Below are 27,833 nucleotides of genomic sequence, written 5' to 3' on the forward strand. Positions count from 1 at the left end.
TTAGAAATTTTACTTGACAGAAGAAATCTGAAATTAGAAGAATTCATGCTTTGTTAAATTGTTGAAACAAACATTTGCAAGTCATCAGTATGACTTATCTTTGTGGTAAAATAGTACATTTCTTAGCTGTTACTGGTTTGCACCACTTGGGTTGATGTTACATAAGGTTTTGTAATGACTCCACATTAGCACTCCATCTTGATTGTTCATATTTCAGTTCAATTTGTATTTCCTCTGTGTAAGGTAATATATCTGTTCTTTGTGTGACAAACAAAATAAATAAACTCCACCAATGTACTTATTTCTGGACATTTTCTTCAAAGCCCATACATCTGTCTGTACATGTTACCATTTACATTCTTATCTGTATCTATAAACCAAGATTTATGATGATAGTGAAGCCAGGTCAAGCTTTACATGTGCTATATAGGGCATACCCTTCAAAGTAATGTTATATTAGTTCATAATCTGTGCCTGAACACAAATCAGACATTGAGTACTGCCATTACTGACCATTGCTAAGCTATTTTGAACTTTAAATATCATTTAAACAATACTGAAACTGATAGGATTTTTTTAAAACTGATAGAGTTGTCAGTTTTTAAAACTGGAGTTTAAGTTGTCTATTCAAAATAAATTTACATGCCATATACAGTAAGAAGAGATGATGTTTATAGCTTGACCATTTGGCTTTCTGTTTGCCATCAGTTTGTAAAGCAACTATGTGGTTTTACTATTACAGTTTGGTTATTAAAGGAGTAGCACTCTAGTGCTCTATGGAACACTACGTAAATCATTAAAGCTTCCCATAATGGTTCATGCATAACTTATTTTGTTTTTGGTCAAAATTTGTTCGAAACATAAAGGTCATGTTACTCTTTTGTCTCAACAGCCGTCCAGACACCACATTCCTGTGGTTCATTACCCCACTGAAAGCAATCCGCTATTTTATCTGCAATCAGTACAAGTGGCTTGTGTTAAAAATTGTCCTGGCTCTGCTCCTGCTTGCCATCGTGGCCCTCTTCCTCTACAGTATGCCTGGTTACATGGCCAAGAAACTTCTTGGAGTCTAAGTGAGGAAAATTACAGGTTTTATTTTTATGTCTAAAATCCATCTAGTGAAAGTGAAATGCTGTGAAATATATATATATATATGTGTGTGTGTGTGTGTGTGTGTGTGTGTGTGTGTGTGTGTGTGTGTGTGTGTATGTTGCATTCAGCAAGTTTTGTGTTTTCTCAATGATTTAAAGATTGAAAATAAAACTTTGGCTTGTGTAAATTTATTGTGAGATGAGTCATTTACTTTAGGTGTTCGCTGCTGGATTTTAAACTAATGTATATTATTTAGTTTCCATAAATAGATGAAACTTCAACTGGTACCTATAATTTTCATTTTTACTTTTCTTTTAAAAAAATATAGGTCATCCACCCAAAAGAGGATTTTTTTTTTTTTTTGTATAGCCATAATTTGAGGCATAATATATAGATGTATCTATAGAGGAAAAAAGAATATTTCGATATAACATCACAAGTAATGAATTGTCTTCTTCTTCTTCTACTACTACTTTAAGCTTTTCCCTGTATCATCTGTTTCCACCTAACTCTATCCTTTGGCGTCCTCTTCTCTCACAATTAACTTCCTTTTCAATTGACATCCTCTTTCAACACATCCATATATATCTCCTTTTTGGCATTCCTCTTAACCTCTTACCTGGCAGCTCCATCTCCAATATCCTTCTACCAATATAACCACTCTCCCTCCTCTGTACATTCGGGCCCTCACAACCAGACTTTGTAAGAGTTTCTTTCCACAAGCCATCAGACTCCTTAATAAATGAACTGAACTGTACTGAGCACAACACACACACATCAACTGTATGGACTGCACAGACCTACACCAACTACACACACTTCTAATATATATCCATCAAACTGTTTGCATGCTGTTTTCCACACTGTTTTTTGCTCTTTGCACATGCTGTCTCACGTTACAGTCGATTGCTGTTTTGCAGAATCCTTTACAATATCTCATGTAACTGCTGCTATAATACTGTGTTCATTCCAGTATTACTGCACACACAATATTGTTTGAACATGCAGTATTTACACTGGCCGGCACTGTTTCTGTTTATTGTCTTGTATTTTTTGTTTGCACTGTCTTTCTGTCTTTTTGTCTTGTCCTGCACTGTTTGCACCAGGTTGCACAGATGCAGTTTATGTGGCTAGGACTAACTTACTAAGTCCTTAGCTCTGTCTTTGTTCTATGTAGCACCGTGATCCTGGAGAAACATTGTCTCATTTCACTGTGTACTGCAACAGCTATATATGGTTGAAATGATGATAAAAAGCTTCTTGACTTGACTTTGACTTGATTTGACATGTCCAAACCATCTCAATCTAGCCCTCTGACCTTGTCCGTCCCTAAAATGAATTATATAAAATCATATTGTCATTTGAGACATATATTAAGCATTTTTTAATTATTATTGCATTTTTCAATTTTGTAATTAATTTTGTAAATTAATATTTTGCTAGTGTTAACTGCCTTGGATTATACCCTTACTTTGTCCACTCATACCAGTTTGCTAGTTATGATATCAGTACTATGAGCTAGCATAAACATCAAATTGCACAACATAACAGACATAATGTGAAGAATACTAGACCAAGACATGGCTTTTCTATTGAACTGCCATCAGCTTTAGGTGCACAGGGTTTAGTGTTCATACCGTTTATTGAATCTGTGTATCACCAAATAAATCATACAAGACGTATTTTAGCTAAGGAAAAATATTAGGGGAGATAACATTTGTTTTGAGGGAATGGAAGGTTGCCATCTTTGTTATTGAAATAACATTTGGAAGGGCCCGGTTAAAAACTGTATTGTATTAGAGCACTAGGGGGCGTCAGACATTTAGCTTTTACAAAGATCCACTATAATACTATAAGTATAGTATAATCTATAATATAGTCCTGTTTAGTATAATTTAGTACTAAAGTTTACTTTTATTTTCTTTTCCGGTGGTGTAACACAAAAGCATCTTTCAACTATATTTTCATTAGACACAGGTCATTTATAATGTGCAACCTAACCAAGAGAAAAGGGTTCCTTCGAGCCGGATTCGAACCAGCGACCTAAGGATCTCTATGTATAATCCGCTACAGTCCTCCGCTCTACCAACTGAGCTATCGAAGGCCACGAGCGGATAGGTTTTTTTTTTGTTTTTCGTTTTTTTTTATACGTTACAAAAGTACTAAACTGTGAACACAGAGACATCTAGTGTCCATCACGAGTTATTTACTGAAATTTTTAACCGACGCGGTTTTTCGATAGCAAAATAAAGGACAAGTTGCCAATGCTACTGACAATCTTCTATTTATTATCATATTTCTCAGAAAAACGAGCTCCAATTCGCGAAAAATTTAAGTCCCACTGCCAAAGAGACCGCGACAGTTCGAATCCCACAGCGGACAACATTTAAAACTTCTATTCAATTTTAAAGTAACAACTGCTAGTCCACAAAAAAGATAAAAATAAACACACTTTTCACTCCTGTAATAACATTTAATATTCAACACAAGATATGGCATTTCTCTATTTTTGTATTGTGATGAATACTGATATTTTACAAAATATTGAATTATAATCATTGCATTTTTATTCTATTTTGTACAATTGTAAAGATTCGTGTCAGGGTGAGAAAATATACAGAAATGGGGAAAAAAAGACCAGTCACCGGCATATAAACAATAGTATTTTATTTTTAAAAAAAAAAACTGCACAACATAAAATAATACAGTACACACATGCATCATAACAATATACACAAGTTATGTTATTACAGAACAGTAACAAAGTACAAACATATCAAGTAAACAAACAAAAAAAAGTATATTTTTAGATGCTGTCAAAGCACCATCTATATACACGACATAACATCTCAACACTTGATAAAATAAAGATTAATCAAAGAACATAAATAAATATAAAGCAGTGGTTTAAGCATATAAAATCAAGGACCGAAATACAGGTATATAATCTAAATAGCTGACTCTAATTCATGTATTTTATTATCTGACTCAGAAAGATTATAAAAACCTTCTAGTCAATGCTGGAAGTGTAATGATACAAATCTCAAATGTTTCCCAAAATGCACACACTTAAATAGGCAATATTTCTTTCCAAGTGTTGATTTTAAAACGTATTCATATCGGCTTTTAAAAACCTAGTGGTTAAGGTGTTGGACTACTGATCGGAAGGTTGTGAGTTTGAATCTCACATCACCAAGGCTCCACTGCTGGGCCTCTGAGCAAGGCCCTTAACCTTTCAATTGCTCAGTTGTATAAAATGAAATAAAAATGTAAGTCAATCTGGATAAGGGTGTCTGCTAAATGTCAGAAATGTAAATGTAAATATATAGAAGCAGAGAAACGCCGGAAGTGACGTTGGTGCATTAGAACACAGACTAACAGTGATTTATAAAATCTTGATATATAAATGGATGAATCTGTCCTACGGTCCAACAATCAACTTCCATTTTATTTACTGAAATACAATCTCATTAAAGTGCATTGGCTTTAAGACGCTGAACACTAAGACTGACAGTATTAACAGCAAGCATGTTGAACAACCAAACAATTTGTATTTTTGAGCCCATAATTTACTCCATCTCGAGATCCACTTAAGGACTCAAAAGCTTCACAATCCTGAGAATCGTCTCCCAGCCCAAGCTTTCCTTGTCTGTGCTACATGTGTGTTTTAAACACCCATTCGCTAGAATTCATTAACTATTTTTGTGGATTAACAGAAACTGGTAAATGACATAATACAACTAAGAACAGTTTTACACAAATACATAACCAGGGCATTTACATTTGCAGGCTATGGTTGCATTAGCAATAACAGGTCTTTAGTGCAATCATAGCATGTTGCTGTATTACAAAAAAATCTGCCACATATAAATATCCGGTACAGACCGTTACTTATTATGAACAAAAACCACAATAACCCATAGGTATAAATTGTAGAACACTAAGACAGGTGAGTTACATAAATATTTTATTGTGGTGCATGTAACATACACTTGCATCAAAAATTGAGTGTTTTAATGAGAGTACTGGATAATGTCATAATGGACAATAGTGCAAACACTTCTCCATAAACACTCTAGTCCACAGTTTTATATTTACTGACAGATTGATTAGGCAACATGACATTTCTCCTTTAATTGCGGCTTAATGAGTACACAGTAAAAAATGCGTTAAATATTTTTATAAAGTTTGTAATATAGGGCACAGCAGCATATTCAGTATCTTAGGAATAGTCATAATCAGTCCTATGCTGTCAATTAAAAAAAAAAAAAAACATTTATCATTTCCTTTTTTAATGGCCACAGTGTAAATGATACTTTATGTAGTCATGGGCATTTCAAGGCAGTTCAGTAAATCCATTTTATATAGCCTATAGCTTTGTACAGTTGTCTCAAAATGCACTACTATACATGGTTCTTTTGATTTTTAGGTAGGATGTTGCACATGCAGAGATCTTGTGATTTTCTACATCCATGGAGCCATTACAGAAGTTTCTCTCTGTACCTATATTTCAGAAAAATAGTATCATTACGATTTCTGTTGTGATTGGACTTTAATTAGCATTAACATGCTTACAATACAACTTACTTTGTTCAATTCAGGGAAAAGCTCCAGAATTACTACATCAAGCAGGATATACGTCAGCTGCAAGGAGGTGTAACAAAATTTCTGAATTATTATAATTTGTATTGCAGATTTTACAATAGAGGCGAATATGTTACCACTTACCTGCTTGTTAAGAACTGGCTGCTGAAGTCCATCAAATAGAAGCTTTATCCCTTCGTATTTTGCTTCTTCTCCAATACATTTTCCAAGCAAATCTAACAACATAAATATTCTTTAGTCATTAAATATGAGAAATAGTATCCCTTTTTCATGTAAACTGGGTAGACAACTGAGCGGTAATTTGAGTGTAATTGACAATTTGGCTTCATTGGCAAGCTCCTGCCCTCTACACCCTTTTTTTTGTATATCAGACACTTATGACACACATGATTTACACTCATATACATGTAATTTCCTTATTCAAATATCTACCTTCTTTTTATAACTACAAGGTTTAGGGGTGATTATCAATGTTATTTACTATAATTATTATTATTATACTATTTACTCTAAAAAAAAAAACACTGTAAAAATACACACAATTCTACACACAAATGACCAGATGTAAGCTTGCTCAGACAAATATACCAAAGATGAAACTGATGATTAATAAATCTGTCAGTGGTATTTATGTTTTTCACTCATATCTTTCACAAATTTATAAAAAAAGGTGCTATATATATTCATTCACTAAATGTGTTACTAATTAATAATCAAACATACTACTGTATAATGTATTTGATGGACTAATTATCATGTACTTCATTAGCTGTGTATAAAATATAAAATAAACCTATCAGTTTAAAACTGTTCCAACAATTTTTTGAGATATTGAAAGAGGATACATTAATTTTAATGACAGTCATTTTAAAATCAGCAGCTGCTTAACCTGGAATGTAGTTCTTCATTTCATCGAATGTTTTTCTGGCTCTTTTTTGCTTCTCTTCTAAAGAGCGTGGTTCACTGTTCTCACAGAATACAGCATCTGTGGAAAAGCACACAGTGTAAATGATAATAATATTAAAATATACAGTGTAAGCTACTAGACTTAAAAAAAAAAAATCAACATCATTTTCAATTAGTCACTAAATCCATTATATAATTTAATTATTATATTAGGTATGGTATGAATGTTTGTTATTTAATAGCAGATGACAGTCCCATTTTTTGTGTTTGGTACTTTGGTTACCTCTGAGCAGAGTGATAATTGAAACCACACGATGTTCCTGAAACACGTGGTCTAGTTTGTTTTGCAAGTAGTAGTCGGTATATGCCTCCAGTGTGTTCTTAAACAGGATGCGCCCACCCATCAAGAGATGATGTAACCAATCAGGTATATGAAAAACAACTCGTCCTGTCAAAATTTCAGAATCAAAATAGTTTTAATTGTAGGAACATAAAAAAGCTTCATAATTATAATGAATGTTTTTTTTTTAGCACTCTCTATGCTAAATGTATAGAGTAAATATAACTACTATGGATTCATCAAATAACAATTACATAGGGTTCAGGATTTGGTTGTCTTAACTATATAGATTGCATATTTACCTAGAAACATTAAGTAGTCATAAACTCCTTCTACAGTGATCATTTCCATAAAGTAATTCTGGTTGTGCCTCTTCTCTGTGACCTCGGAGCGATTTGCATTGTTTTTGTATATTTCATTGAAAAGCTAAAGAATACCACAAAGGAATTCACAGTTAAAGATACTGCTGAGATTCAGACACTTTTTTTTTTAAAAGAAACAAAGCAAATATCAAATTAGAGTTTGATATCTGATGTAAAATAATTCCATAAAATCTGAAAAAGCTTGCCTTTTTGTCGTTTTCCGATGTGGGACTGAGGATCGTGAGTTCTGGCCGGCTGGGTTTAGGTTTTGGTGATTCACATGAATTGAAGAAAGCCTGTATAAATGGTTCTAGGTGCTGGCCTTTCTGTAGAAAAGTAAATACAATAAATAAATCCTTAGAATTATATAAAAGCTGCATTATCTAATGGACTAGTTGAATCTAATACAAAAATAACTCACCTCTTTAATTAGTTTGCTAGGAACAGATTTAATGATCTTCCCTGTAACATGAAAGTTTGAATAATATGTTAATAAAGGGTCTATGCATTCTAGTCATAACTACAATTATGCACACTAAGTACCAAGATTAACATCAAGTAACATCTTGTCATGGAACTGCGACTCCACACTGTGAGGGGAGAGGAAGTCTGCCAGAAGTTGGCTGTTGCTCAATTCAGGGTGTTGCAGAAGGTTCTAAAATAACACACCCAGCATACAAACATCAGTAATTACATACAAAACATGTTTAAACTGAAACAATAATTTCTCTTTCTCTATTGTTAATACCTGTAGGTATTCCTGAAATTCCTCACGCTTGGATGTTAAAAATTCATAGTTTTTAGGTCCAATTATCCGCTTGGTTGGAAGTTGAGCATCAGGGAATGAGCCTGCAAACACATGCACACACACAGATCTGTAGAACTGTAATTAAGAAATAACTCAACAACTGCAAGTATTAAAATAAATTCCCCCTACTGCCTGTAAATCAAACTGTACATACCATGAAACTCCGTGAGTTTTGACTCAAGCACATAAAATTCCATATATCTTCTGTAAACAGACCAATGTTCTGTCTCGTGTCCAACTGAAAAGCAAGTAAAATAAAGTATATATTGTAGGACATCACTGTAACACAGAACAATCACTGTATCTTTAATTAGATAACAATTGAACAACTAAAATAGTTAAAATATTGTGAGGTCAGTCTTTACTTGCTCTCCTGTCATTTCTCTCCACATCTATGCAATACACAGGAATCCTCTCCTTCTTCACCTCATCATCAAAAAAGTCCACATACGGAATAGTGATGCTCCAGGCTGTCAGGTTACGAGGTGTACTTGGAGTACTGACAGCCTCCATAGGCAAGTCATCTTCCATAACCATGATGGCCTCCTCCACCTAAGATGTCAAGCAGTGGGAACAAAGGATAATCATTTAAAACCAGTTTAACACATACTATATAATATTTACCTTGATTTATATATGATAGGGATAGCATAAATTGCACAAGCAGGTAATAAACAGTAACATTAACCATGCTTTTTAGAATGTCTATATTAGCATATACATCAGGAATAAAAATCACAACAACTACTGAATGCTGAATATTGAACTAAAGTAGGCACTGGGAAATTAATTTCCAACATGACGTCCATGTATGATGTTTTAGGATAGTCCGTTGCCATAACACCCCAAATTAATTCATGTACTAAAACGTTTTTATTTTTACTAGAGGTTCAGCATAGTCTAAATTTATGCAGGGCCAGCCCGATGAAAAACATCCTATTTTTAAACTTGTCCACTACATGACCTAAGGAGGAGTTAGAGCTTGATAACAGTAACCTCATTTGGCAAACATTCTGAGATTACTGAATGAGAAAAAGTGCCAAAACCATTTTGAGATTCAAATGACAGAGCTGGGAAGCACAGGCAAATAATCAAACAGTAAATGTAAATTATTAATGGTAAATTAGGCTGTTTTTATAAGTCAAACCTAGTGCCTGTACCACAGTTCCATAGAAATACAGTATGTTATTATTTAACATATTTTTTCTTAATAACAAAATCAAAAATTAAGGCAGAGCACACAGACCATATCGTCCTCTCCCTCTGATAGTCCATAAGAGGGCAGCATGGCCCCTTCCATGGTGGTACTCTTGAAAACCCCCTTAATCTTACTGCCGATGCGGCCGATGCCAAATGATTCTCCTCGCTTTGACGTGCTCCTGAACAGAATACATATCCACACAATCACAACAACATACCTGAAGGCCTTGGTAACGATGTTTAAGACAGGAATAGCACATGCAATTTTCATGCATTTGTAAGAGGAAATAACTCAAACGTCAAATAAACACTGCCGTACTAGCAGACAATTCTAACAAAAAATGAACTCAATTCAAGCCATTTTATTCTGCTCAAATCATCCATCAGATGGCAACAGGACTTGGGAAACAATATACTATATGGTTTCCACATGTATGTAATACTGACACACACAAACACACACTCATTTGTGTCTTGAACATGAAATATTAGCATTTGTGTGTAGTGAACTAAAGTTGTCTGTGAAGACCACCATGTTATTTCAAAATCAGTTTAGAATTCTGATACAAAAACAATATATTACACTGTTATATCTACATCTAGATAAATTTACAGTTACAATAAAAGATACCCTTCATTATACTAAGATTCCCCACACACAAACACTTGGGCCAACGGGTTATCAAAAGAATCCATGCAAACAGGGCTGCAGGACTTGCAATGGATCCTGACTTACTTAAGTGCAACGGTGCGCAAGGCATTAGAGCCAGATTGGTGGGTAAGAATGGATGAAATATTTGGGTAGACAGATGCAGATGAGATGGATAGAGACTCTAGGTCCATGGTATAATCCCACTCAGAAAAGCTAGAGCCCATGGATGAATGGAGGGTCAAAGGATGGACACAGATACAAAGTTTGTCCGTGGTATAAAAGAGAGACAAACAGAATTAGCTAAGGTGGTCAAGCTAGTTGTGTAATTTGTTGAAGCAGAACATTTTCTTAACAGAAGCATATAGCAGTTAGGCAAGAAGCTCCACTGACTGCCTCCTATATTATCTCAAGGACAAAATTACTAGATTCTGTGTGACAGGTGTACAGATTAGACATCACACAATTTTAATATATATAAGCAATGTAGCTTTTGCTTACAAGTCTAAATTTTGATATTAAGCCATGCTAATAGACCTAAACTAAATGGAAGAAATCTGAGCTTATATATGTGAGTCATACAAAACCACAGCAGTGTTGTAGCGTTCACAGAGACGGATGATAAAGTAAGCAGTTTTTCCCTGCATGCCAGCATGTATCTCACATCCAGCATTATGTGCAGAATGTAAAGCTACAGGTTGGGCATGGAGCTGACAGCATACTCACCGGATGTCATCCAAACTCACGCTATTTCTGAAATAATGGGCAAAGAAATTACAACTGTCCTCTGCAAACACTAAACCTCATGAAAAAAATACCAAAAAAAATGGATATAAAGGAAAGAAAAGAACATATGCTAAATAAATGAGCAAAACTTTTAAAATACAATAGAATATCATAAGACTGACAAAAAATAAGTAAATATAATATGAAATGTTCCAATTTACTGAAAAACAAGTATCTATAATTGTGCATATTCCAGGCAATGCTAAGAAGCTTCTGTTCAGTAAAAATAAATAGAAAACTCTGTCTGATATTCTGACACTATGTCTGTCAACCTTCATATCTATGTGTGATTTCTCTGGCAAAGCAAGACTTGTTTTTTTTACACAAACAAATGTTCATGGCCAAGGTGTAAGCTGAAGTACCAATGCAAATAATTGTAATAATTGATCAATTGTTGATGAATTGAAAATTCAATTAAAATTAAATTTAATTTTTATTTTATTTATGCTTTTCAGTGCACAAAGACTGAAGTAAACCCCACCCAGAATCTTTTAATCAATTTTTTTTTAATCATTTGATCAATATTCACTGAACCTTAAAACAAGAAAATGTGACAAGAAAATTGGCAGATTTGTTAGAAGAACTGACTTGGGTCTATGTGCTTTATAAAATATCTTGATCATTTATTTAAATAGCAAATGTGCCATTTTGGACCTACAAACTGGTGACCACCCACCTGCCAAGTCTGGAGCTCCTGGTTGGGGATTCTGCCCCCCTCAACAGCTGCCTAAAATACTGAAATACAGAATAAGTGTGAGTTCTCCATTTTATCAAAACTAAAGCAAATCAGTAAAGTGGAAGCTATCCAAACGTTTATACTGTCTGATATTAATTTACACATTTATAGTATAGAACTATACAGTATACTAGATTTTAATATTTTTACAATTCTACCTGTATAATTGTAAATTTTTGTTTAGGAAAAATTCTATATTCATTTCATGGATAATCATAATAAACATTTCGCTGCTTGTCGTGTTCAGTACGGTGGCATGTGTGTGACTTTGAATGTTTCGTTTATGGAGTAGGAGTGTTGAAACTGAACACACTAAACATGGTAATGTGCTGGAGAACTGGGCTCCATAACTGCACTACAGCACCCTGCAACAGAAGTTGGCTCAGTGTTTAATGTTAGGCTCATTAAAATAGTCATGTGTAGGGAATTAATGCCACTAGGGTATAGTGTGCATAGAAGTGGCATTACCTCATCACTGTGGCAGAACATTGGAGTAAAAACATTCTCCAGCAAGGAAAGAACATGTTCATAGGCCTCAAACAGGCAGCGCATAGTCTGCAGTTTTACAACACCGGAATATGCCCCATCTGCAACTGTAGGAGGTAAAGAAGCAGTAACTCATATGATGAAATAAAAGCCTATGTATTGCCATTCATGCATATTTACCTTTATTTTACATTTAGTTAAACATAAATTAATTTACAGATTAACTTACTGTTTCTGATCTCTTCAACAATGAAAGCGTCAAAGCGAATTTTGTCAATGCTTTCATCAAGGCAGTATGTCTCATATATTTTTTTCACCTCCTCATGTAGCATCAGTTTTTCATCATCGGAAAGTTCTGGACGAAGTATCTTGTCATTAAACTCTTCTGAAATTTGGGAAAGAAAAACATTTAAACACATTTTAACTACTTGAAATAAACTTTTGGCGTACGCAACCATGTACTCCCAGTATTGTTGAGAGCTTACTGGACATCTAGACCCCAAGATTAAGAGATGGACACAATATCCTCCTTTACATCTGCCAACAGCGGCGTTTGTAAACCTTACCAACAGTAAGGCAGAACTGCAGCACATGAACAGCTCCTTCTTGCTTGAGGAAGTTCATGAAGCGAAACAGCAGGTCCTGCTGCTCCCGAATCTCCTTGAGTTCTAGCTTTAACACCTAATTTGAAGACAATACCATTAAAACCAAACAGCAAAAAACACTTTTTTCCAATTCAGAAACTCCTCATACACATCATACATTATAGATAGAGAAATCAAGGTACAGTATCAAAGATTCATTTAAGCACAGATAAGACTTACTGAAGACTTCTTGTTGCGTATATCTGCGTACTTCTGAAGGAATGGGACAAGTGCAGAGGCTGGTTCAGTGGAAGCTTCAGGCTACAATAAGATATCCAACATCAAAACAAATACACAGATGTACAGCAAACATTTATTTATTAATTTTTACTACACTGTGAAGTAAAAAGTTAAGTTTCTTCACTATTTTATTCATTGGGTACCCATCCTGAAAATGCCTCCATCCTGAGTCTTCAAGATTCTACTCCTGTCAATTTTTTTTGTCACATCCACTTTATTAGAAATTAAGGCAATAGTTAAAAAAAATCTGTTTGTTTTATCTTTGTAAATTGAGCAAATGTTCTGTAAAACACAGTGACTCTACACTGTTTCATTCCTTTATGTCTTTTTTTATAACATCTTGTTCAGAAGAAATCTTTCATTATTCAAGATCTCAAACAGCAACAGCACAACTAATTAAAACTTACTGGAGAGTTGTCAATAAAAATATGCAGCAATTGGTTGACAGTATCCTAAAAGAGAAAAAAGAAACAATAATTTTTTCAGGAAAAAAGCCCATTATGAAAGGGGTTTCTTTTTGACTGAAACTCACAGGATCAGCCAAGTAATCCATGGAAGGAAGGAATACAGAGCCAGCAAGAACCTCTCTTAACAGAAGAGTAAGAGATCTGGAAAATACACAGGCATGCAACAGAAGAGGAAAAAAGCAGAGAAATGTTGATAACACGTATGATGGCAGCTCTGTTACCTGCAGTCAGTAGATTTTGGAGGCAAAATATATGGGAATAGCATCTCAGTAAGCTTGCGTAGGTACAGCAACTCATCCCTCCTGCTGCGCAAAGCCACATGCAGGTCAGGTCCGTACTCTTCTAAAGCAGCCTGCTGAAGATGCTCTGAGTTCTTCACTAATGTATACACAGGATAGAAAGAAAGTGTTTCCTGTAAATATTTCTTTCTTTGATGTGAGTGTAAGTGTGTTATTATCTCTTAAAGATACAATAAAGGTAAAATATCCTGTTGATGCATTCTTCACTATTGCCCCCTTGTGGAGCCCTAACAAATAAGTGTGCATGATGACATACCTTTTTGTCTTGCTATGGCAATTATTTCAATGTGTTTCATGGCAACTTTAAGTAGTTTGAGTGTTATGAGAGATGGAATATCAACCTGTGAAACAAAAAAATATTTCCCATTAGCAATGAAAAAAAGATGCATTTGGTAAGATTAAACAATTCTCAGTAGTGAACTTCTACTCTAAATTAAAAAAATAAAAATAAATAATTCATAAATAATACATTACTCTCTGTGCTCGGCGGACCAGCACGGCAGCTACGAAACGCAAGGTCACTCTGAGATCATCCACAAATGCCTCATCATCCGTAATATCCCTATTACCAAAGATTCATTTTAATTGCCATGTATTAATATACAAAGCCCTGAATTTATGTAATAAACATACCTGTACCATGGGTACACAAAGTTTTCAAGAACGAGCTCTAGAATCTGAGGACAAAAGATTCTCAATTAACCATTAAAAACTTTTTAAGAATTAAAAGTCTTAAAAATCTTAAACAGAGATGATATGAAGTTCTTAAACCTCTGAAAGAGACGCGTCCACCTTGGAGTGTACTTTAAGATCTAACCATGGCCGATAGTTTTCAAGAAGCAATGTTGGTCTAACAGGAAACAAATTCAATCATTTTAGCAACTTACTCTGTGTTAGTGTTCGATGACAATGAAAGATTAGCAGTTATAATTACCTGTGTTTTGTGCATTTAATTTTCCCACAGACAGCACAGCTATGAGCAAAAGGAAATAGCTCTTGGAACTCTGGCTGTTAAAATAGAACAAATGCTGATTGAAATACCGAAAGGTTTGCAGTAAAGTAATGCTATACAGATAGGGGAAATAAGCATTCAGTGTTAGACTCACACTTTAAAATTTAGACACACAAAATCTTTTGACTTTGTATTATAAATATGAGAAATGTAACCAAATGCATTAATTGTATAGAACACATAATGTATCCTAAATTAATATGAATAAAGATACAAACAGGTGTTTTTTGGAAGGTTGTTTGTTTGTTTATTTGTTTTAATGCAATTTAAAAATGGAAAATTACTCTTTTCCCTCACGCCTTTGGTTTCAGAGTTCCAGTTAAATAACTGTCGGAATAGACCACAGACTATTCTTAAATGTTCTTGTGCAAATTGCACCTGAGGCTATTATAAAAGATGTTGCCATTAGTTATATGCAATCATGGTTTTGGTAAGAGAGCTTTCTATTATTAAACTAACACCAGCACTGAATTATAATAATGCAAAAACAAATTATTTCTTAGCATAATGCTGCAGTGTTGCACCTAAATATTACAGATTTGTAACAAAGTGCTAATTTATCAATTTGCATTGTTTTTATTTTTTTGATTATATAGTCAATAGACATAATGTGTGTAAATCTTAAGTGGATTTCTGCACTAGAAGTACATTTAATACAAACTGAATAGAGGACAAATGACTTAAAAATTAAAAAAAAAAAAAAAAAAAAAAAAAAACACAGTATACCTTTTTCCTAGGTTTAATTGTTATAAGAATATTAGGAAGTAGTGTTTCAGGTCCCAAGGAGCAATAAAAGGTAACCACTCCAGCCAAGAATGACCAAAAAATGACAATAATGTGAAGATACCTGAAACACAAACAGGACACGTGTCGGTGCTTTGCGCCATATACTACATAAAATTTAAAAATATGTACATAAAAATACATTTCAAGATGCATCAAAGCTTAAGAGCATGTATCAAGCTCCATGTAATTTATTTCTTACATTTACATTTCCAGCATTTATCAGACGCCCTGACGCCCTTGTCCAGAGAGACTTACATGTTTATCTCATTTTATACAACTGAGCAATTGAAAGTTTAAGGGCCTTGCTCAGAGGCCCAGCAGTAGAGCCTTGGTGGACGTGGGATCAGTAGTCCAACACCTTAACCACTAGGTTTTTTATAGCTGATATGAATACGTTTTAAAATCAACACTTGGAAAGAAATATTGCCTATTTAAGTGTGCGCATTTTGGGAAACATTTGAGATTTGTATCATTACACTTCCAGCATTGACTAGAAGGTTTTTATAATCTTTCTGAGTCAGATAATAAAATACATGAATTAGAGTCAGCTATTTAGATTATATACCTGTATTTCTGTCTTTGGTTTTATATGCTTAAACCTTAATATTTATGTTCTTTGATTAATCTTTATTTTATCAAGTGTTGGGATGTTATGTCGTGTATATAGATGGTGCTTTGACAGCATCTAAAAATATATTTTTTATTTACTTGATATGTTTGTACTTTGTTACTGTTCTGTAACAACTTATGACTTGTGTATATTGTTATGGTGCATGTGTGTACTGTATTTTATTTTATGCATTTTTTTAAATAAAATACTATTGTTTATATACCGGTGACTGGTCATCTTTTTCCCCCCCATTTCTGTATATTTTCTCGTCCTAACACGAATATTTACATTTGTAATAAAGTAATAGTGTAATTTGGACTTCTAATAAATAAAAAACGAATAAAAATGCAATAATTATAATTCAATAGCAGTGGGAACCTGGTGGACATGAGATTCGAATTCACAACCTTACAGTCGCATAACGCATTTGTAACGCATCTTATGACAGTTATTACCTAATCAGTAAGACAGTAGACAGAAGCAGGAGTACAAGCAGAAAGCAGAAGGCAGGATATTGGCGGCCCACCTCTCTGCACAGCTCCAGTCTCTGCCTCACCTTCTGTAAATACACTCCGAGAAGCGACATCTCAGAGCTGCAGGAGCGAAAATTAAGGTAAAGGAGTCTTGCGTTCATTTGTAGAGCTGGTCACAATGATGAACAAAAAATCGAACTCGATTTAAACCATCATAGTACTTACCGTAAGGAAGTCAACATCTAATTGTTTTGATATAAACACAACGCAGCTACATTACTGTCGGAAGCAACCAGCTTGTCAGGCGCATTAGTTACTTTGCAACGCGTTAAATCTTTACACTGCATCGTTTCTTCGATGATGGGAACTGCTCCATTTGTACTGCGCTTTAATAGCGGTTCTGCACGTTGTTTACTTGGGGTTTGGCCCCGGTTGCGTCACATCCGTTGAGAGGCGCGCCTGTGAACACGTGTTCTTCCACAGCACATGGTATACGACTCCTTCAACTCAAGCAATGGCGACGTGCTTTCGGAAACCATACGAGATGCCATTTATATAAATTAGACAGTTTCTGAACACATTGCAACTAAAACATTACGACCATCCAGAATAAAATATAAAATGATCACATCTCTAAAATTAACACCTACGACTATTACAGTAAACAGTTTTAGGCCACAGATAGAAATCCAAAACTTTATTACAAAAATAAGTTACACTCACCTCATTTTACAGTATAAAACAATTTATTTGCGGGAATGCAAAAACGTTGTTGGCCACCAACAATAGTTTAAAACTGCTAACATGTCAAAAGGTTGATACAGTTTCAAGAGGGAGTTAACTGTGTACAAAACCGGTTGAATGGTTCAGTCAACTGTTTGCTATATAATGGAATATAAACCGAAGCTGCAGCATCCCTTTTTCCACTGAATGATCCCATATTCCCAAATTGAACAGGGCTTAGATTTACTCTGTCTGGTCTTGGGTGGAAATGTGATCATTCTTTCAAAATGGTGCATGATTCAATAAAACAAAAGGCAAGATGATACATGATCTTAAGAAGACTGTTTTCTAAAAAAAACATTTCAATTGTTAGAAAAAGGGACACTGCAGGGCTTACCAAAAGCAGTTGACACCTTTATGATGTTCAAGACTTTACAAAAGTAACATTTTATTCCAAAACTATCATACAATCATACAACCAGTAACTACATAATCTGAAGAAGCAAGGAAGCTAATTCAGTTCAAAATATGATAAAAAGCAGGGCTTGTTCAGGCTCATCATATGAGATTACTTTGCATGCCCAGTTTGACTGTTTGCAGTGTCAGAGCAGCAGCAAAATGATTATATTACATTAAGTACATCTTTTGAGCAGCTGCTCTAATGCATATTTCATAGAAAACAAGCCCTGCTTTCATCAATATAAGTTTCCCTATTTACAGTACAGGCAGGGTAGTTCAATCCTCTGTACTGAGGTAGTTAACCAACCCTTTAAAGACAAGTTCTGAAAAGAACCACTTTCCTGGAATGCCTGACTTATCCATGCAAGGTGGTTACACCAAAAACCTGCAGATGTCATGTCCTTTTCATCCAAATAGTTAATTTAGATAAACATGGATATTCCGACAATAAAATTGCAATTAGCACAAAAATATACATTATCATCAAGCTCCACTGAGCCACTTCAAACTCAGAGACTTTAAAAGTGCAAAAACAAACAAAAAATAATCAATATTTAGTATTATTTAGGAAGTCTGAACCTCAATTTCTTTAACTGGGATACTTTGTAATAAATGGAGCATGTTTACGGGGAAGTAGAATATTACAAAATTTAAATGCATGACTTATATGACTACAAGTCCAAGCGAACAAGCAAACAGAATTTCCACTGGTTTTCAAGGTGGCAGTATGGGAGATCTGCTTCTGTAAGGCTGTAACATCATTGGGGCATTGCTTCGACCTTACCATCGTCTTCACTGGCAGCTTATGGTGTAACCCCATGTAGCAAGTCAGTCTTCACGGTCACTGGTCAGGACCAGCCTCGACCCCCTTTCCCTGCTAAGAAAAATACAGATTTAATTAAAAATGTCATATTAAATTGACCAAAAAAAAAAAAAAAAAAAAAAAAAGTCACGATGAATCTATAAAAGCATTGTATGTGTAAAGGAGTTTTGCATTTAACCGTTTTACATGCTAGTGAAAGTTTAAGCCCAGCTTGTGCAAAATACTTAGAAATAAAATACTACAACATTACAGTAGTGTCCATGTTTTAAACAAAAAGAAATTTGCAAAAATGCCTAAAATAACACTGTTGGCTTTGCTCTGCATATTCAAAGCAGTTTTCCAGAAAGATAGAAGCATGCAAACCTTTGGTCCATTTCTTCCACAAGGTGCCTTTTATGTGTTAGCAATTTGAAAGAAAAAAATAATAAACAATACAAAAATCAGTATTAATGAGTGGCAATAGTTTATTGAATGGCCTTGCTTGTCCTGACTCTCTCACTCTCACGTACCACGCGGCCTCTTTGCTGAGTTCCTCCTCTGGAGCTACGTGCCCCTCTGCTGGATCCTGGGCCTCCACGCTGGGAGAAACCTCCTCTTCCTCGAGTTGCAGTTGCACCTCGTCCCCGAGACAGAGAATTTCCACGGGCTCCTCGACCCCCTCGTCCTCTACCTTGAACTTGAAAGTCTTCATAGCCGTAGTATGGATCTTCATAGCCGCCTCGATAATTGTGATAGTCATAGCCGTAGTATTCATAATAGTCATCATAGCCGTAGTAGTCGTGGGGATAAGAGAAGCCTCCCCTGCCTCCTCGTCCTCTTCCTCTTGTGGGAGGCGGCATATGTGGTGGCCCATAATAATAATAATCATCATACCTGGAGGAGGCCCAGAAATGCCTTGTTGAAAACAAAGTAATGGAATTTAAGCAATACACACAAACACACACAATAGACTACAAACAAAACAATGTTACCTACAGAACTTAGTAAACTTACATTTGAGTTTTAGCTGCTTGCCTCTGTGCCTTCCGCTCTTTCCTCTTCTGATCAGGTGGTTTTGCAAAGACTATTTCAATTTGTTCGCCTTCCAAATCTTTCCCATTCATTTCAGCTAAAGCCTGTTGAAAAATATGCAGTTAATCAAATCAACTATTTTCCACAAACAAGTATGAAAAATAAAAGGAAACTAATATGGTACCTTGACAGCACCATCTCTGTCCTCAAAGTGAATAAAGGCATAATCCTTAAGCTTCTTCACTCTCTCGAGCTTGCCAAACTGGCTGAAAGTCTTTTCTAAGAGCTCTTCTGATACAGTGTTTGCGAGGTTTCTTACAAACAATACCTTAACCTAAAATGGACAGGACAAAATTGTACTTTTCTCCAAAATAAGTAATTCCACAAAAAGGGTAAAAAAAAGTTGCCCTCAGCACATATTCTGCTTATTTACCTTTGCCATAACCTCTGGGTCAGGGTCTTCAATGGGATCAGCCCATTCCACAGTTACCACATTTCCCCACACCTTCACCTTGCCACTCATCAACCTTCGCCGTGCCTGTGCTGCCGTTTTGTGATCCTCATACTCCAAAAAGCAGAAGCCTCTATTTTTCTTCTTGTCATCAGGCTGATGATATAAAATTACATCATTGAGCCCCTCTGAGAGGAAAAAAAAAAAAGGTGATTAAATATGGATCTAGGTTTCTTTCATGTTCTACATATACTGACTGCTCCATACGGACAACTCACCCAAGTACAAAAAAAGAACCTTAAGCTGGAAGGTTACCAGCCCTGCAAAACTTTTACCTACCTGTGACTTTAGAAAATTCCTCCACTATCTGCTCCTTGGTTTTGCTCTTGGGGATGGATCCAACAAACAGTCTATTATTGGCCACAGAGATACAAACACCAATGTGTTTGCCAGGGCGGATCTCGCTGTTGTTACACTAAAAGAGAGATAGGACGTCTTTTTTTTTTTCGTCGAGGTGAACCGGTAACCGAGAACATTCTTGATCTGTTTTACTTTTAGGAATACAAACTCAAAGTGTGTCAAGTGGGTTTTGGAAATGTACTTTATAATCTATACTGCTTTATATGCGGTCTAATATGCAAACCAGTGTCTTAATTTTGGACCAAGTTTCATTGACTGAGAACACTGGCTATGAAAATAGCTAATGTTGTTATCAGGGATACCAATTCACTTACCAGTTTAACAGCCTCCTGAGCAGCCTCTTTAGTGCAAAAAGTGACAAAGGCATAGCCTCTGTTCAGGCCACTAAGGGGATCCATCATCAGGCGCAGGTCCCATATGGGCCCAGCTTTTTCAAACAGGGGGACAAGCTCATCTTCAAAGAGATCCCTTGGAATTTTTCCTACAAAAATCTAAAGAAAACAATAAGCCCTTTACTTATGCAAATATAAAACTTGGAAAATGCATGTACACTATTTTTTATTAATCCTTCGGTAAAAAAAAAAACTCAATAAGAATTAATGTGTAACAGTTGCACCTTAAAATTATTTGACACTGAATTTCTCTTTGGAAACTTGACATACTTGTCCGGATGTCACTGAACTTACCTCTGTCCCAACTGTGGGTTGTGCACCTGAATGGGTTGACTCAGGAGGAGGGCCTCCATATTTCCTCTGACCCGTTGTTACATCAAGCGTGTAGCCAGTCCTCTCAAGCAAAGCCTTGCAAATTAAAAAGACAAAACATGCATATCAGCCATACAAAAGGGGATTTAAAAAACGATTAAGTAAAATAAAACTTACTTTGATTTTTGCCTCATCTGGTCCTTTATTGGAATCTGCCACTTTGGTCCCCTGCTTCTCCCTTTGTCTGTATGTCTTCATAACTCCACAGAGAAAGGCACTTTTATTCTATGAATAAAGTAAAATTAATTAGAAAATATATAGTGTATGCATATTCTGAATACGGTCTGGCTACTTTTCTGTTAAAGGCAAAACCCACCATTTTCACCATGCAAAGTGATAACCAGAACTCAAACTGCCCTAGCTCCATAGTGGCTGACTGACCTAGCTTCATAACCTATAACAAGCACCCCTGCTATTGTGGTTTTCCAGGGATGATTACAGTCAACCTCCCGAGACAAACAGCTTTGTGCTTTATATGCTCACATCCCCCACTATGTGTTATAATATAATAAACAATGGAAAATATGAAGCAGAACAGTCTTAAGCTAGTTTTAGTTAACCACAGCTTTGTAAACCAACCTACCTGCACATGTGAGAGGTCACTGTCTTTAAATTGGAGGAGGACTTGCAGAGCACCTTCTTCGTTAAATTCCTTTAGAGCTTCAATTGCCCGATCATCAAGATCACTGTGAGAAACCAGACCTGAGCAAGAGATGCAAACAAAAGAATAATACAATAACGATCAACTGCTGGTTCATAATTTTCTCACTCCGCAATGAGCTACTCAAACATTGCTGATGTCACATCACAAATATACAGGACTAATAACAACAGATGTCATGGTGTAATTTGAAACCGCCATCCACAAACTCTCTGCATATCAAGCTTGCTCACAGTGATTTATGAGGACCCGTCACCTGTCTTAACCAATGCCAGCTGCTCCATTGTTCCTGCATATGTCCATCTGGCAACACACTTGCCCTGACACTGTATGAGGAGACCTCCTCAGGACTGCTTAATACTCAGCTTTAAGGGTCTACACATGATATTTTCTGAAACTGCCACTCAGGATACTCTGTTTCCTTCAAACTGCTAAGGGAGGCACAGAGAAAAATAAAAAAAAATAAAATAAAAAAAATAAATAAAATCACTGGCCGGTTTTTTTCTTTTAGGCAAAAAAAAAAAAAAAATTAAAAATTGTATTTATTTATTTTATAAGCACCTTATGACTGCAGTACCCATTTTGGAAGGAAACCACAAAAAGTTGCTTTGGTTTTCCAATTCCCACAATCTTATCTTAAAAGCACATGCAACTGGATTGAAATCTGAAAATGGGTGCGAATATGCTGAAAGTTCAAGGGGCCTTACCTGCTATGTAAATTTCATCTAGTTTGACAGCAACTTTTCTAGGTAACCCAGCGTCTAATAATGTCTGGAAGTGTTCTGAATGGGTAACTGCAGCTGAAGTCTCCATTGGTTCTTCAGTACCGTTTCCATTTATATGCTCTGTGGCCATGTCTCCGTAATCTGCGCAGATGCAATGAGCCAAATTAATTCAAACTGGGCAGAGGTCAAGGAACCTGTTGCCTGACCCTGTGTTTATGTTCTCGCATCCAATACACAAAGTGCACAGCACTAATTGAGGGACAATATAACTTGGCCACAATTTTATTGCTTAAACATAAAAAAATAAATAAATACACATCAACCTTAATCCACGTATGACGCTTTCCACACCCACTTGAGTTTTGCAAAACAGCATAGTCATTTCTCAATTAACAGAAACCACATGCAAATGTACGCACACAAAAACAAACCTAACTGGACTTAAACTTGAACTCCCAGCCTAGGTGTGATTATCCACGTGTTCTTCCTGAAGCTAATTTGCTCTCATCTAAAATCTACCTAGCAAGCATGTAACCAAGCAGTTCACAATTTGACTAATCCACTACTTGTGTCAAAACAACAGCTCACCAGTTTATACTTGAACATCTCAACGCCCAATAATAGTGTGCATTTGCAAACATGGCGTTTCTGTTAACATTTACCAAAATAACAGATTAAATAGATCACCGGCTTTAACTTTATATACAACAAAAGTTACTTGAGGATGGTTCATGGTCTGAATGAAGATCGCTTTGTTTCATTTTAACCGATGGAGTTTATGCAGCTTCAAATGAGGCGGTTAAAATGCAATGTGGCGCGCTAATGACGGGAGCAGATTGAGCTAACCAGTTGGATAACGTGCTAGCTAGCTACCCCATTTAGGCCAGGACACAAGAGCAACGTGGACACCTACAACACCCATTAGCTACCATGCGTTATCTGACAGCTACCGTGAATCATGCTGTCAAGCGACTCATATCTTAACTAATACACACCTGGTTTATAACCATCCACAATAACGTGCGTTGTTCACAGAGATTAAGAAAAACGCTTTGATAACTTTGTTGTTAGCTTGTTGTTGCTATGTGGCTAAGAAGGTTAGCGTGCTAGCTTGATAACTTGGCCGGGAAATTAACCTTTATCCTTGTTGCTTATGTTAACATGCACTTTAAAAACATATTTGTTCAAAAGGGCGACAAAAAATAAGGCACATATAACTAGAATAATTATATTAAATGACTATACGTCGAACCGAGACCTAGAACAGTTAAGCTAGCAATTTTAGCCAGATGCAAGTCAACGTGCCGCCACACACATGGGAGTCCATTTTCAAAAAGCCGGTGTGAGACGCGTCCCGACCAGTTTCTAGCTACTTTTGTTTGAAAACAAAAGAACATTAGATCACATTTTATGCTATACGATTCTCTGCCAAGCTTAAGACGTTTATCGTACCTGTAGATTAATAACCGTTGTGTGTGGATGACTCCGGAGGGAAAACGGGAGAAAATGAAAAAAATGACCAAAACCCCTGCCGTTGGTCCGGCGCCGCTCTTGCACTTAGCTAGGACGATGCAAAATGGCGGCTAGCATCACGCCGCGAGATTTTTTCTAAAGCACGGGGTTTCTTACGCACCCATTCAGGGAATCGCTCATGGCGCGTTTGTAAGGCCATTGGTGCCCATATACGCTAAATAAGCAGTCTCAGGCAGAAGGAAAACAGAACCCTATCCAGCAGAGAGCAGCATCGTGTCTCAGGATTTGAGGATGAAGCTCCTCTTCCCCCGCCCCCCGTTTTGCTCATGATATTGCTATGTTTAGTTTTCTGCTTGCACTTCACTCATGAAGGTTCATCAGTTCTGCTCTGAACAAACATCCTTGCCATGATGTTTTCTTTACTCTAAACAAGCCTGTTTAACCTATTTGGTTACTTAACAATTATTTAGTATTAGTAATAATTGATTGTAGAGAAATAAAAAGCAAATTTGTCCAGTACTTGTTTGCTTCTCTCTTTTTACCCATCCTGAGACATCCAGAAACTGTACCAGCTCCGACCGCCTTCCGTGCGATGAAGATTTTGGACCTCCACTGAGATGAGGCCGACTGAGAATCCTGAGGCATCTAGAGATCTACCAGCTCCAGTTAGACTCAGCGATACTATAGAGGAGATGAGAACTCCATGTGATCTTTTGCATCAGTACAACATTTGTTAGACTGAATATTTATAATCACACCCTCTAGTGTCACCCATATGAGGATGGGTTCCCCTTTGAGTCTGGTTCCTCTCAAGGTTTCTTCCTTTACCATCTAAGGGAGTTTTTCCTTGCTACTGCTGCCTGATTCACCTCAGACTTGCTCATTGGGGATAAATACATACACATTGTGAACTAAATATATCTAATAATAATATTGGATTTTGTATTCTATTAATCTTTATATTATTCTTTATATTAACATTTTGTTCTATGTTTATGTTCTGTAAAGCTGCTTTGAGGCTTTAAGACAATGTCAATTGTAAAAAGCGCTATACAAATAAACTTAAATTGAATTGAATACTTAGTAGGACACTGGTATATTGGTACAGACCAGAGGTTGACCTTAAACATTATTTACTCAATACAGACATCATGTGGACAACATTGTTAGTCACTATTGTACCTTAGTGAGATGGTCACAATTCTGACAGGCTCATCTTTTTCAGAAAAAACTCTTAATCTTATTTTGGCTTCCATACCCAAGATCCATTCCAGATGTAATGTTTACCTACAAAGATGGTCTAAATTGCATGCAGTAAAATTCAGTGGTGGCTCAAGTGGTTAAGGCTCTGGATTGTTGATTGGAGGATCAGGGTTCAAGCCCCAGCACTGCCAAACTGCCACTGTTGGGGGCCCTTGAGCAAGGCCCTCAACCCTCTCTGTATCATAGCTGCCCCTGCACTCTGACTCCAACCTCCTCAGGTGGGATATGTGAAGAAAACAATTCCACTGTGCTGTGATGTATATGTCGTGATAATAAAGGCTTCTATGCCCCCTGTTCTGTAAAAAAACATGTATATCTCCTAATTCAGTTAATTAACAATCAGACTACAGTGGGTACATGTGCAATGAAAGTAGTGATGCCAATCTGACATTTTTAAGGCTGTCACCAAGTCACCGAGTACATAAAGCTCTTGACCTGTACATATACAGTATGACTTTGTGCATTGCTCTGCTGGCACAAGAGTGATTAGATATTTTCATGAATAAGCATCTGTACATGTTGTGCTATTAAAGTGGCAATTAAGTATATATGGATGGTGTAGCCCTGCGATGGGTTGGCACTCCGTCCAGGGTGTATCCTGCCTTGATGCCCGATGACATAGAAAATGAGTGAGTGAGAGAGTGGATGGTGTATTAATAAAAAAAAAAACACTTAACTTGTATTTGTTTGAACCTAAAGGACCAGGACCAGGGTTTTAATGTTTTCTAATAGAAAGAGTAAAATGACAAAATTTTAATTTGTGTTAGTGAACAACAAAAGTATAATTTTTGTATTTACATATATCTTTTACCCCTAGATACAGCGTTCCATCTGCCACACTGTGTATTAGATTACATCTGTCTGATGTCACACTCTGGTTTCCAACACAACCAAGGATAAATGGATTAGTAAACGGAAAGATCAGAAGATAGTAGCACAAGCAAATATTCACATTTGATTTGAAATACTGTGAATTCTGTATGTTCTGCAATATTTCTTACTGAAAACCACATAAAAAATTCAGCAACAGAAAAATGACTTAAAGTCTCAGATCAAACATTTCTAGTTTTCTAGATACATTATCTGTAATGAGGTTTAGTAAAAATGTATAATGAGTTCATCGTACCACATTATTTATTAGGCTGTGTGGTTAAAGTATTACCACATATAATGTTGCAGAAGACAGGAGCACTCAGTATAATAGTGTGGCACAGAACAAGAAAATAGTTGCTTGGATACACTGCTGCATTTTACAAGATTATGTGGTATTAAATACTGTTTGGTGCAATCCACACCTGTATTATCAAACATTATCAGTTTTTCCTTTCATTCATTTAATGGACTATAAGGTCAGCTAAAGGCCAGTGAGTCATGCCAAGAATTAACTCAGGGGAGAACTTTTAGTAGGTGTGGTTAGGAGAGAATATAAAAATGGGTGAGGTGGGTTTATGATAGATGCATTGGTGACTTTTTACTGTGAAGAACAACAAAGGTAGTATTTAAAATTATTTCCATTTATTAGAATTTTATAATGATAAATGGTAAAAGTAGTTTGTAATGTACATATTTTTATTTGCAGACTGTCCATTGCTAGGATGATTCTTGTTCTCAAATACACTGGAGCAACAATCTTTCTACTGTCTGTTCTAATTGAAATTGGACAGCTTTATCCAAACAATGACTGTAAGCTTATTCCTTTATTTTCCTCAATTCTAAATAAAAATAATAGGAGAGCAAATGGTTGTACAATAATAATGATGAACTAATATGCATATACATAATCCATATGATTTTTTTTTTACATTGATCCTATTGTTTCCGTTCATTTTCCCAAAAAGTTGGCTGTGAAGAGTGCAAACTCAAGGAGAACAATATATTCTCAAAACCTGGCGCCCCTGTGTATCAGTGCATGGGATGCTGCTTTTCCAGAGCTTACCCGACGCCTTTGAGGTCCAAGAAAACTATGCTGGTCCCAAAGAATATCACATCTGAAGCCACATGCTGTGTTGCCAAAGAAGTTAAACGGGTAAGATAATTAAAATCAAAATTAAAAAAAGTGATATAAACACTTGTTTTAAAATGTTACAGGTTTCTCTGAAATTCTTCTTTTTCTGTTCCCACAGGTTATTGTTAATGACGTAAAGCTAGTGAATCACACAGACTGCCATTGCAGCACTTGCTACTACCATAAATTTTGAATATCATGACTTTAAAATAAACATGTTTGACTTGTATGTTCAAGATATCCCTTGAATGCAAGTTACACAACACCTACACCATTGCTCATGTGTATGCTAAATACTTAGACTTAATGTTTGTTATTAAGCTGTAATTGCTCATCTTATTATTTTCGAAATCTAAACCAAATTACTAAGTTTAATTTGTTAAATGTACCTTTAAAATAAAAGCATATACTGCAACTATGTAAGAATGCATGTATTTTTGTACGTATGTATGTATCAATCAATCAATCGATCAATCAATCTATCTATCTATCCATCTATCTATTGACGGTCACATAACTATCTAGCTATCTTGTTCTTTTTTTATTTGTCTAAC

At 35.8% G+C, this 27,833-nt stretch overlaps 3 protein-coding genes and 1 non-coding gene across 16 annotated transcripts; 1 reads left to right on the forward strand and 3 right to left on the reverse strand.

Moving 5' to 3' along the window:
- Window positions 1–3,107: 3,107 nt before the first annotated feature.
- On the reverse strand, window positions 3,108–3,196 carry trnay-gua (transfer RNA tyrosine (anticodon GUA)). Its single transcript is given in 2 exon segments — window positions 3,108–3,143; window positions 3,160–3,196. It is a non-coding gene; the product is annotated as a tRNA-Tyr (tRNA).
- A 1,846-nt stretch (window positions 3,197–5,042) lies between these two features.
- LOC132852325 (sorting nexin-14-like) lies at window positions 5,043–16,926 on the reverse strand. 5 transcript variants are annotated; one of them, XM_060879460.1, is made up of 31 exons: window positions 16,727–16,925; window positions 16,484–16,621; window positions 15,359–15,479; window positions 14,555–14,628; window positions 14,392–14,470; window positions 14,254–14,297; window positions 14,095–14,182; window positions 13,877–13,961; window positions 13,543–13,699; window positions 13,387–13,462; window positions 13,262–13,306; window positions 12,795–12,875; window positions 12,537–12,651; window positions 12,200–12,355; window positions 11,953–12,077; window positions 11,425–11,483; window positions 10,689–10,715; window positions 10,050–10,178; window positions 9,360–9,492; window positions 8,479–8,665; window positions 8,268–8,351; window positions 8,054–8,154; window positions 7,849–7,960; window positions 7,727–7,767; window positions 7,512–7,631; window positions 7,246–7,369; window positions 6,887–7,051; window positions 6,587–6,682; window positions 5,821–5,912; window positions 5,680–5,736; window positions 5,043–5,595 (listed from the first exon to the last, which is right to left on the reverse strand). In XM_060879460.1, exons 1-31 carry the CDS (start codon window positions 16,741–16,743, stop codon window positions 5,557–5,559), a joined length of 2,967 nt encoding a protein of 988 aa, XP_060735443.1. In that variant the 5' UTR covers window positions 16,744–16,925; the 3' UTR covers window positions 5,043–5,556. The 5 variants fall into 5 exon arrangements, with proteins under 5 accessions (XP_060735443.1, XP_060735445.1, XP_060735444.1 ...); XM_060879462.1 differs by lacking the exon at window positions 10,050–10,178 and having other exon boundaries at window positions 16,727–16,926; XM_060879461.1 differs by lacking the exon at window positions 10,689–10,715.
- cga (glycoprotein hormones, alpha polypeptide) lies at window positions 16,547–27,652 on the forward strand. 2 transcript variants are annotated; one of them, XM_060879475.1, is made up of 4 exons: window positions 16,547–16,641; window positions 26,854–26,957; window positions 27,113–27,300; window positions 27,398–27,652. In XM_060879475.1, exons 2-4 carry the CDS (start codon window positions 26,870–26,872, stop codon window positions 27,470–27,472), a joined length of 351 nt encoding a protein of 116 aa, XP_060735458.1. In that variant the 5' UTR covers window positions 16,547–16,641; window positions 26,854–26,869; the 3' UTR covers window positions 27,473–27,652. The 2 variants fall into 2 exon arrangements, with proteins under 2 accessions (XP_060735458.1, XP_060735456.1); XM_060879473.1 differs by lacking the exon at window positions 16,547–16,641 and adding an exon at window positions 26,585–26,766.
- Window positions 17,184–24,188, reverse strand: syncripl (synaptotagmin binding, cytoplasmic RNA interacting protein, like). 8 transcript variants are annotated; one of them, XM_060879471.1, is made up of 12 exons: window positions 23,991–24,186; window positions 22,521–22,679; window positions 21,736–21,854; window positions 21,270–21,377; window positions 21,075–21,188; window positions 20,703–20,879; window positions 20,308–20,443; window positions 19,951–20,156; window positions 19,702–19,851; window positions 19,500–19,621; window positions 19,016–19,379; window positions 17,184–18,557 (listed from the first exon to the last, which is right to left on the reverse strand). In XM_060879471.1, exons 2-12 carry the CDS (start codon window positions 22,666–22,668, stop codon window positions 18,525–18,527), a joined length of 1,677 nt encoding a protein of 558 aa, XP_060735454.1. In that variant the 5' UTR covers window positions 22,669–22,679; window positions 23,991–24,186; the 3' UTR covers window positions 17,184–18,524. The 8 variants fall into 8 exon arrangements, with proteins under 8 accessions (XP_060735454.1, XP_060735453.1, XP_060735451.1 ...); XM_060879470.1 differs by having other exon boundaries at window positions 17,184–18,560; window positions 23,991–24,184; XM_060879468.1 differs by having other exon boundaries at window positions 19,016–19,400; window positions 23,991–24,184.
- Window positions 27,653–27,833: the final 181 nt, after the last annotated feature.

Source organism: Tachysurus vachellii, chromosome 10 (genome assembly GCF_030014155.1).
Source record: "Tachysurus vachellii isolate PV-2020 chromosome 10, HZAU_Pvac_v1, whole genome shotgun sequence".
NCBI classification, from domain to species: domain Eukaryota; kingdom Metazoa; phylum Chordata; class Actinopteri; order Siluriformes; family Bagridae; genus Tachysurus; species Tachysurus vachellii.

What these genes read in the sequence shown, in the direction of transcription:
- LOC132852325 (XM_060879459.1), bottom strand. Translation starts at nt 16,662, where the DNA reads ATGAACGCAAGACTCCTTTACCTTAATTTTCGCTCCTGCAGCTCTGAG. An exon ending in AATGAAGAACTACATTCCAG is followed by an intron (nt 5,913 to 6,586) that starts GTTAAGCAGCTG and finishes TTATGTTGTTAG; the next exon opens with ATTTGCTTGGAAAATGTATT. An exon ending in TTTTCCCTGAATTGAACAAA is followed by an intron (nt 5,596 to 5,679) that starts GTAAGTTGTATT and finishes TCTGAAATATAG; the next exon opens with GTACAGAGAGAAACTTCTGT.
- syncripl (XM_060879465.1), bottom strand. Translation starts at nt 22,668, where the DNA reads ATGGCCACAGAGCATATAAATGGAAACGGTACTGAAGAACCAATGGAG. An exon ending in GTGACCTCTCACATGTGCAG is followed by an intron (nt 21,378 to 21,735) that starts GTAGGTTGGTTT and finishes CTTTATTCATAG; the next exon opens with AATAAAAGTGCCTTTCTCTG. An exon ending in GGAATTTTCTAAAGTCACAG is followed by an intron (nt 20,157 to 20,307) that starts GTAGGTAAAAGT and finishes TTTTCCTCTCAG; the next exon opens with AGGGGCTCAATGATGTAATT.
- cga (XM_060879473.1), top strand. Translation starts at nt 26,723, where the DNA reads ATGATAGATGCATTGGTGACTTTTTACTGTGAAGAACAACAAAG. An exon ending in TACTGTGAAGAACAACAAAG is followed by an intron (nt 26,767 to 26,853) that starts GTAGTATTTAAA and finishes TTTTATTTGCAG; the next exon opens with ACTGTCCATTGCTAGGATGA. An exon ending in GCTTTATCCAAACAATGACT is followed by an intron (nt 26,958 to 27,112) that starts GTAAGCTTATTC and finishes TTTCCCAAAAAG; the next exon opens with TTGGCTGTGAAGAGTGCAAA.